The following is a 10,910-nucleotide window of genomic DNA, read 5'->3' on the forward strand; positions in this document are numbered from 1 at the left end:
GGAGGTGTGGGTATATCCTCCCCATGCGAGCGTTTCCATGTGGAAAGCTATTTTACTATGACATTTTGTTTTATTACCCGGGTATCCCGAGCCCGGTATTTTATCACCTAAGAACTCGAGGCTGGAATACCCTATCTTATATCTGGAGGGTTTTTAGATTTCGTTTTTAAGAATTGATTATTAGTTGAGAAAATAATAATAATAGTATTAAAGTGCAAGCAAGGGGAATAAAATAGGACAAGATTTTATTCATTCGGGAAGGGTCTACCCGCTACATTACAAAACTCCTTTTCAACCGATTTCATCCATGCAGCGAGCAGGGTCTTCACCGGGCTACCGGTAAACGCCTTGGCAAAGCCATCCGAGGAGAGAAGCCTATGCAGGATCCTCCTCTCCTTGTAAAGCATAAGTTGAAGGATGTAGCGGTCTTCAAAGAGATTTTCCTCATCAGGAATCTGCAAGCGTTCCCGATATTTGGCCAGTTTAGCCACCAGTTGAGGAGTGATAGCCTCCTCCCACTCATGTATAAGCTCGAGCCCTTGTAGTTCCCTCCAGTAATGAAGGATTTGATGGAAGACCTTATCTTCCAGTTCAGACTTGCTCTTTGCAAAAGCGGTTTGCATAAACTCTTCCGCCATATCAGGAGCTTTGCAACTGCTGGGACCTGCCATTGTATGCTTTGAAAATAGAATTACTGGATGGGCTAAAAAAGGAAGCAAGCAACCCATTATATAAACGAACGGTAATCAATCTCTACCGTGGATTTGAATCCAATCGAACGATCAGAAAAGTCTAGGAAAATGGGCCAACAGATGAAAAGACATGTATGGATATCGAGGGAGCAGGCTCATCATTACCTCAACATATGAAGAGATTTTTCGGCGGTATCCTTACTCATGCAGGAGTAATGATGTGTTTGATTGATTTCCTTGGAAATAGTAATTGGCAGATATTGAGGAATTCGAAGTATGGGATGTAAGGCACTTAGATGGAATTCCTTCGCTTCGTATTTATTCGCCATGACCATCCAAGAGTAAACAGGAAGGATTGAATCGGGACAGCGAGTCAAGCTCTAGCCCGACTATTTTAGGGATGGGTGGTGATACCACCATTAGGATCCGGGTAGGAGCGTCCAGGTAAGTCTACCCGACCGGTTGAAGTTTTCAGTTATTAGCCCGGGTCCTCGTAAAGTGGACCGGGTCCTTCTCATCTTTCCTGGTAAGTTTCCCGGTTGCATAACCACTTGGGCAATCTCGAGAATAGCACCATCTCGATAAGTGCACCACACTCGAGTGCAATCATTACAGGCCATCCCATCTGTCAGAACAATTTGGGTTTGGAGTGTCCGAGAAGTCATCAGAAGCTAGTATGGTAAACCGACTTAATAGGTGACGCAGGAATCAAGGTAACTACCCATTCCTCACCTATAAATAGCAGGTATTAATATCATTAAATGATCCTGAAAAACCTTTGAACTTTAAGCACTCTACGTTTTTCTCCTCGAATATTGTTCGAAGTTCATCATCAAAAAACTTCTGACTTTATCATCGGAGTGGCTACGTCGGAAACCCCTCCGGCGCCCATTCACGAGTTCTTTTCATTGTTTGCAGGTGTCATTCAAGCCATTGTCTTCGTTCAAAATTCCCAAAACATTATAAATTGTTGATTTGATCCGATTGGAGCTCCTTACCCGGCTCACCCCTTTCCAGCGGATCTCATCAACGTTTTATTTTATGCATTGTTGTTAATTATTTATGTATTTTCACTATTTTATATTTATTGGACGTCCGTTCAACCCTCTGTGGTGTGGGGTGTTGTTTTATTGTTATGGGCGCTCTAGGTCCAGAGGGACTCATGGATGGGAAAAATATTGGTAGCGGAGGAGAGTAAAAATTAGGTTATTTTCAAATAAAACGGTTTCGTAGAAGTTTTCCTTTATTTTTTCGACATCAAGATTGTTGTATTTGTGTTGTGTTTATAAACTATTTGTTCGTGTGGGTGGACTTATCTGCAGTCTCCAAAATATTATTTTATTTTGTTTATCCGTTCACCCAATATTACATGATCTTGAATTTTTTTTATTAAAATAAAACAAGCTCATCATCTTGGAAAGCCAGCAATGTGGTCAAATTAAATTTAAAATTTTAGTGTGTTTGTGACCATGACTTAACTATCAACCTCTGAAAATTGCACTCAATATTCTTCAATTTTTGTGAAACTTTCTGAATCGTCTAAACATCGTATGAAAATGGACTTTATAAGCGAAATCAGGATTACAATCTAATATGATTGAAAATTATTATGCTAGCCTAACCTTTGCAATTTTTCTTTCTTACCTCACTTGCAAACATTTGTATCAACTCATTTTGAATTTGGCAATCGATATATGTAACGTAAGTGAAAAGTCCATTACTCGTTTTTCTATAAAATATTCTAGAAATTTATTTTCTTCCTATCTCTTCAATTCGGCCAAAACTACCCATATATATGCATAAGCATATTTTAAAATACTTTGCATCATTTAAAAATAAACCAACTGACTATTATTTAAAAATCCAAAAGAAAGTAATTCAAACATAAAGCCGTAAAACCTCATCCAAACCTAAATTTAACAGTTTCAGAAATAACTTAACAGCTCTAACATCGTTCTCAAAAACATCTCAAATCATCATAAATCATAAAATCTTAAAAGTACGTAAACCTTTAGCATAAGTCATAAACATAAGTTGTTGCAGGAAAACTAGAGCTGTTACTCGGGTTATGTGCACCTTCAGTCCAGCAATATCAACCATCAAGACCATCATTAACATCAACATCAACATCATGCTCACCTGCATCATTCGTTGACGCTAGACCATCCCAAATAATTATTTAAGTTTAAATTAAAGTTCTAACCTTTTAATTTAGCTTAAATTTGAAGATTTTGCCTTAATTTCATATTTATTAATTCTTAAAGCATTTAATTCCCAAATTAATTCAAACTTTAATATGTTAATCCCAAACTTGTATCATGAATTTTTCATACCTAAATTATCCTCGTGAACCATGAATCATCCCTCGGGGACCATGGTTCGACACCTTAACTATTTAACTCAAGCCATCTCACGAGTTCTTCAAGCAACACCCAAGCCACCTTAAGCCAACCCCTGACAAGACCACCTAGGACCCTACTGTCTAGTCCTGATCCCTTGAACCAGCCCCTAGCCACTACCACAGATCTGCACGTGAGTCGCAGCCGATAATGGAATAATAGACCCCAACTCGTCGAGGACTCCTCACCCGAGCCCGAACCCTCATGACCCTCATTAGACCACCCTCAGACCTAGCCTGGACCATCTAGCCAAGCCGTGACTCCCTTGCACAGCTGCTGCTCTCGACTTGCATGGGGAGAGTCCCATCGTGCATGGACTCTTCCTTAGCCGCTGTTCATAAGTCCTAGTGTGGCTAGGACCCTTCATCACACCTAACCACATCGAGCCCGTGCCCTGGTCAATCCCTGTTCGAGCCACACGCTTGATTTCCCCCTAACCAAAACCCTTATGCACAATTCTTTAAATTTTGTTAAAGCTTGCCTGGCCTACGTCCAGCCCTTGTGCAGCCTCGCCTATGCCCTTAAACCCTTTGAAATTCATATTTTTTTATTGTCCTAGGATGACAGCCTCTTTATGAAACATATACATGTGTTTTAGATCATAAAAACACAAGTTTTGATCATGGCATGTCAAAAAACGAAAATAAAATATTTGCCACATGTTTTTCATTCCAGAATGGTTAAATACACATATTACGTTGTGAAAGATGTTTGAAAGAAAGTTAAGATGTGCCTTTGTGTTTATTACGCACGAAACGAGTTAGCGATGCGAACGACGACGGCATAGAAACCCTAGGCTGAATTCTCTTCAAAAACTGTAGCTTTTCTTCTACAATTCCTCGTGTGTGTGCGTGTGTTTGATGAAGGAGGAGTCCTTGTGTGTTGTGAGATGTGTGCGTGTGTTTGTGAGGTTTAGGGTTATGGTTTGGGGATTTTATTTTTTATATAAAACTCCTAGTATAAGCTTAGGCCCATTAACATTGTATTACTCATTAAGCCCATTAATTAATTTTTAAAATATTTTGTTTAGGAAAGTTCGTGAAAATATTAGTCGAGTTCTCAAAAAATTCATATTTTCGTCTTAAATCGAATATCGCTTAAACATACGTCTCGGCGTAAAAAATCACCTTAAAACATCCCATTTTTATAAATACCATATGACATATACCATATTTTAAATAAATAAAAAAATTATTTAATAAAGATATTTTCTCTTTTTCAGCCATCGATCTCCGTTCCTCGATCACGTCTCGAATCAGCTTTAAAACGTAGTTTCATGCATTCGTGTCGAAATGCGCATTTTAGACATGTAAGCATGCACACTATATTTAATTCATTCCATTAGTACCATTTATTATACATTTTTCATTTTTCCTAGATTTGCATGAAGTTAGGTTACGTTATCGCATTTTGAACCTTATAATTCCTCCCTCCCTTAAATGAAATTTCGTCCTCGAAACTAAAACTAGCCGAATAGCTCCGTATAGTGACTCCTCATGTCCCTCTCAGTTTCCCAAGTTGCTTCTTCCTCGGAGTGATTTAGCTACTTGATTTTGACCATTGGTATAATTTGTTTCGGAGTCTTCTTTTTTGTCTTCCTATGATTTGTGCGGGTCTTTCCTCGTAGGACATATTCATAGTTAATTGTAGTGGCTCATAATTTAGTACATGTAAAGGGTTCGACATGTACTTTCACAGCATCGAGATGTGGAACACATTATGTACTCTGGATAGCATCGTTGGCAACGCCACTCTATAGGCTAGTGTTCCAACCCTCTCCGAAATCTCAAATGGTCTGACCTCTGATGCTCGGCTTTAACTTGTTGACATGCCAAACATTCGAATACAATTCGCAAGATATCTTGCTTCATGCTCGGCCACCAATACAATAATTGAATATTCTTGTACATCTTCGTGCTTCAAAGATGAATGGAATAAGGAGTATCATAAGATTCCTTCATAATTATTTCTCTGAACGAATCATCACTAGGAACCCAAAGTCGATCTCTATATCGAACTATACCATCCACCCGAATACAACTTTCGGCCCTTAGCTTCATCTCTCAATCTCCAATTTTGCAGTTGCTAATCAGTAGACTGTCACTCACGGATTCTATCTTTCAAAGTCGGCTGTACTGTCATGGTGGCAAGATTATGGGCCTCGCCCCTCGCATATACTGCCAGCTCAAACCGCTGTATCTCGGACTGCAGAGGTCTTTGAAGTGATAATTGAGTAATGACAGTTGTCTTCCTACTCAATGCGTCCGCCACTACATTAGCTTTTACCGGATTGTAGCTAATGTCACAGTTGTAGTCCTTTACCAACTATAGCCATTTTCGTTGCATTATATTTAACTCATTTTGGGTGAAGAATTACTTCAACTTTTATGGTCGGTGAAAATCTTGCACTTTTCCCCATATAATTAATGTCTCAAAATCTTTAATGCGAATAATACTGGGGCGAGCTCAAGATTTTATCACTGTAATCAGACATTTATTAAGTTACAGAATTGAGATATCAGGAGCAAAAGGAAGATGTGAGAGGAAAAGCCGGGCGCCGGTGCATTACAAGACCAAACTTTGCACAGAATTTTTGGCGCCCGAGCGGTAAAAATGACCGCCCGAGCGCCAGTGCACCACAAGTTTGGTAATTGTACAGAATGTATGGCGGCCGAGCAGTAGAAAATGACAGCCCGAGCGCAAATGTACAATAAGAATATGCTCGGACAGAAAGTTTCGTGCCCGAGCGTTAGTTTTTGACTGCCCGAGCGCCGCTTAATATGTATGGAAAATAGTCTACGTATCTTTAACATGCATTAGGATATATAAAAGTTTCATTCTTTATATAGAGGCCCGAAAATTCGTGTTTGCAAATTTGCGGAAAATTTTAATTTTTCTTTTTAAATAATTAAAATTGCCTCATTCATAAATGAACTAATAAATAAAGTTTGATGTTCAAAGTGGCAGCGGAAGAAAATTAACATTTTCGAAATGACAGTAAAAAGTTTTTCCAACAATAATTAAATTGTTTGCGCAATCGAATAATAAAAAATGCTGCACTGAGGTCCTCGGGTCCTACTACTGCCGACTCGAGCTAGCTCACTGGTCTCTGCCCTCGGCCCCGACATCATCAGTACCTACAACAATCAAGTCTAGTGAGTCTAAAGACTCAACATGCATATATCGTAGATAACAAGTAAATAAATAGTAACATTTTACATGGGATAAAAATATCATGTCATGAGGCATAATGTGAAAATAACTTGTCATGAGCAATTATAATACGTGCACAACTGAACTGAAAATCATAGTGAAAATCTTTGCTCCTTGGAGCCCTGTACTGAAATAGCATGTAATAATTTTCTAGTGAGATTATGGTCTACGCAAGTGGCCCCTGAACTGAACTGAACTGACCGGTAACTGGCGACTGGGTTTATTAATGTTTGTCTTATCAGACTAATGCCACAGTATACTGGGTGAAACTGAACTGAACTGACCGGTAACTGGCGACCGGATTTAATAATGCTCCCATAACCGGTAACTGATGACTGGACCGGTAACTGGCGACCAGATTTAATCATGATAGTAAAGTGACCACAAGCAATATCGCATAAATCTCAAAATTTGTATTTTTGCACGTAATATAATTAAATAACTGAGTTAAATATCTTGTACTAATTTTACTGAATGCATTGGATCGCTCTCAGGCTCGCTGCAACCTAAATATGCCATGAAAAATATGCAATAGCTTATACTTGACCAAACTATGCAATTAAATCCAAAAACTAAGACTATTGCGCCTAATGACTTTGTATTTAATCATGACTCCGAACCAACCCGAACCATCATGTAGTCATGATAAAATACGCTTATGATGATGAGTTAATGCTCCTAAAATAGTGAGGGTCGAAATCTAAGTGAATGGAGGCCAAAACATGGAACGCTCTTTCGAGAGTCAATTTGGCACATCGCATCGTAAATTCTCGTACGACCTCAAAAATTATCCGAATGACGAACGGCCAAAAACATGACCTTCCTAACTTGATGAGGCAATGTCTAGTCCAAGTCCATATGCTAAAAGCCAACCAAGAACCCGGAACACGCCTCTGAACCGCAACACGCTTGCTGTAAAAATTACAGCAGATGTGCCTTCGTTTTTATTGTGTCGTTTTCGAGACTACCGTCCATTGGGGCTTGAACCACCGACCAGAGGCTCTTACCAACATCCTAGGGAATGGTTTGAACCATGGCTAAGGGCCCTAGGCCAGCCACAATTCGAACCAACCCTGTGACACCTGAAACTTGTATCCAAGAGCACAAAAAATCTATACTATCATGCATCGGTTCGCTTGCTGCCTTTCGTCGTTCTAGTGGCCATTTGATTGACCATGGCTCGATCTAGACATCCAGGGTTATTGATTGAACCATGGTTAAGGGCTAGAAGCCAACCAAGATCCAAGCAACACCACAAAGGCGAACCATACATGCTGTAAAAATGAGAGGGCCGAAAGTGGGGAGGGGCTGTTCTTGAGTTTTATTGTAAAAACCGATTAATCATGGACCAACCCACCAAAAGGGCGACTTAGTCACGTCTTAGACATACTATGGAAGTGTTCTAACCATGGCTATAGGCCCCTAGGGCAGCCATGATCAGAAACTTTTCCCTTGACATAAAAACAGAATTTTTCGAAGACTCAAGTGGCAAGAATGGAAAGTTGCTGTCATTTTCGGTTTCCATCATGCATGGGGCTGAACTAATGGATAAACATGGTCCTCAACCATCCTAGAATCCCTCTATTGACTTTCTATAATAGCCATCTAGTCCGAAGAAACTACTGATCTCGGTTACGCTCTTAGGCACGGGCCATTCTTTCACTGCCTTGACTTTACTCGGGTCAAACTCAACTCCATCTCTAGAAATTATGTGGCCTAAGAACGCCACTCTCTCGAGCCAAAATTCGCACTTGCTGAACTTTGCGTGTAATTTCCTATCTTGCAGTATTTGCAGTGTTGTCCTCAAATGCTGACTATGCACCTCTTTGCTCTTTTAATAAATCAAAATATCATTGATGGAGACTAACAAATTGATCCAGATACGGTGGAAATACACGATTCGAGAGATCCATGAAGATCCATGGTGCATTGGTAAACCCAAACAGCATGACCATAAACTCAAAATGCCCATATCGAGTCCTCAACGATGTCTTATGAACATCCGACTCCTTAACCTTTAACTGATGGTATCCAGAACAAAGATCTATTTTTTAGAATATCGATGCTCCTTGTAATTGATCAAATAAGTCTTCAATTCTAGGTAGAGGATACTTATTCTTAATGGTGACCCTATTAAGCTCTCTATAGTCGATACAAAGTCGCATACTACCATCTTTTTTCTTCACAAACAATACCGGCACGCCCCATAGAGAACAACTAGAGCGAATAAAACCCTTGTCCAACAATTCTTGAATTTGATCTTTTAAATCTTTCATCTCGGATGATGCTAAACATAGGATGCTTTAGAAAATTGGTACAATGCCCGACATCAACTCAATAGAAAATTCCCCCTCACGGTCCGGTGGAATGACAGAAACGTCCTCAAGAAAGACGCTAGGAAAGTCTCTGACGACCTCAACATCCTCTAGATTCTGACTGTCAAGGACATGTGCTGAAGTAACACATGCTAGAAAAGCTTGGCATCCTCGTCTCATTAGTTTCTCCACACACATACAAGAGATAATGTGCGGCATTTTCTTGTTTCTCGCTGGCTCAAAGACAAAAGATTTCCTGCTGGGTGGTCGAATAGATACTGACATCTGCCAAAAATCTATCGAAGCTCCATTCAAGGATAACCAATCCATTCCAAGTATGATGTCGAATTCAGGCATTGGGAGTACGATAAGATCTGCCTGAGCCACATCTTTTTGAAAATGATGCTCCAGATTCTTTACAATGCTCGAAGTGATCATTTGATCACCAGAAGGAATAGAAACTTTGAAGCTCAATCTTATATCCTCAGGTGTAATATCTAGTCGTTTGACGAATGTCTCGGATATGAATGAGTTTATAGCTCTCGAATCTAGCAATGCATAGGTAGCTACACCTGGTATAAATAACCTTCCTGCGACGAATGCACCATCAAAACTATTCGTGTTGGGGCTTAAGGAATTTCTATCATTATTTTACCAAAGTTATTTGAAGATTTAATACTTGGATCCCAATATTCCATCAAAATTTGCATTTTTTAGCCCCTAAAAATTATCGAAAATAGCTTTATCATCACAAAAAGTTTCGAATATTATATTTAGCCCCCAAGATTTTCGAAAATTCTTATCCTTACCCCATAAATTTTTATTTCGTCATTTTGAGCCCTAAACTTTCTGAAATGATGATTCTAACCCTTAGGATCCAAATATTTCAAAAATAGCCCCTAAATACTTAAAATTCGAAACAACCCCAGAACTTTCTAAATTTTACAATTTACGTCCTTGAATTTTTTCGAAAAGTCCTTATTTCACCCCAGGATTTTTGGTTATCTCAATTTCAGACCCTTAACTCTCAAAAAATTCAAATTAGCCCCTTGAATTTCTGTTAAGTGTGTTTAAGCCCTTTAAATTTTCAGATTTTGCAATCTTGGTCCATAGAGTTTCGAAAAATTTCGCATCTTACCTCATAACTTCGAATTTCATCAATTTCAAGCCTTAAAATTCTTGTTTGGAATTATTTATCCCATTTTCATAATTAAGGCTCATAATCCATGTTCAATTCCTATATTTCCTATTGTCATCTCTTAATTCCAACTATGGTAGAGCATGCCACCTATTTTCCTCTAGGTTCTTCTTGATCCCAAATCAATTCTCATAACCAATTTAATATTTCATGTAATAAAAGAAATATAAAAACATTAAATAACTAGGTTACCGGTAATTAGGGTCATGTCTAGCTCCTCCTCAGCCTTCTCAGCATGCATAACATAAGCTCTACCCACTGTTGGTGCTTTCTTCTTCTGGCAATCAGCAGCTTTATGTCCTTTTTCTTTGCATATGAAGCATTTGTATGTCCCCCACATGCACTTGCCAAAATTTGAGCGATTGCACTCTTTGTATAGTGGTCTCTCTATAGGTTTTTGTGGTCTAGGTTGTGATGGCTTTGGTGGTCCTGGCTTCTTCACCTGCCCTTGGGGCTTTTGCTGCCCATGAGCCCTAGGAGGTCCCATAAATGGCTTTTTATTTTGTTGAGAGCTCTGTTGGTGGTGCTGCCTCTTGTGCTGCATCTCATAATCAATGTCTTTCAGAGCTTGATCAGCTTAGAATGCATAGGCAGTGGCAGCTGCATAGTCTACCGATCGCATCATCGTCACATCATGGAGTATAGTAGGTCAAAGCCCATCCATGAAGTTCCTTAATTTCTCCGCGATATTTCTAGCAATGAGGGGAACAAAGTGACAACCCTATCGAACTTCTTCACAAATTCAGCCACAGTCGTGTCCCCTGGTGGAGACTCATGAACTCCCCCTTCAGGCGCCCTCGGACATCGACAGCAAAATACTTCTTATAGAATATTTCCTTGAATTGTGCCATGGTAAGTTTAGCCAAATAAATCCCATGCTCTGCCTCTTCCCACCAAAGATAAGCATCATCCCTAAGCATATAAGTAGCACACCTAACACGGCCAGCGTCTCCCATATTCAAGTAATGAAATTGCACCTCAAGTGATCGAATCAAACCCTCAAGAGCATATGGTCGGTGGTTCCAGAAAATTCCTACAGACCTAGCCTCCAGAACTGATCATAAACGTCGTGTTGTGGCCTTGGAGCCTACTG

The 10,910-nt window shown here is 39.5% G+C and overlaps 1 protein-coding gene across 1 annotated transcript; it reads right to left on the bottom strand.

Annotated features, from left to right (window-relative positions):
- Positions 1-8,607: 8,607 nt before the first annotated feature.
- LOC140806861 (uncharacterized) lies at positions 8,608-10,361 on the bottom strand. Its single transcript, XM_073163385.1, has 2 exons — positions 10,010-10,361; positions 8,608-9,209 (listed from the first exon to the last, which is right to left on the bottom strand). Exons 1-2 carry the CDS (start codon positions 10,359-10,361, stop codon positions 8,608-8,610), a joined length of 954 nt encoding a protein of 317 aa, XP_073019486.1.
- Positions 10,362-10,910: the final 549 nt, after the last annotated feature.

This window comes from Primulina eburnea, chromosome 1 (genome assembly GCF_022965805.1).
Source record: "Primulina eburnea isolate SZY01 chromosome 1, ASM2296580v1, whole genome shotgun sequence".
Classification (NCBI taxonomy): domain Eukaryota; kingdom Viridiplantae; phylum Streptophyta; class Magnoliopsida; order Lamiales; family Gesneriaceae; genus Primulina; species Primulina eburnea.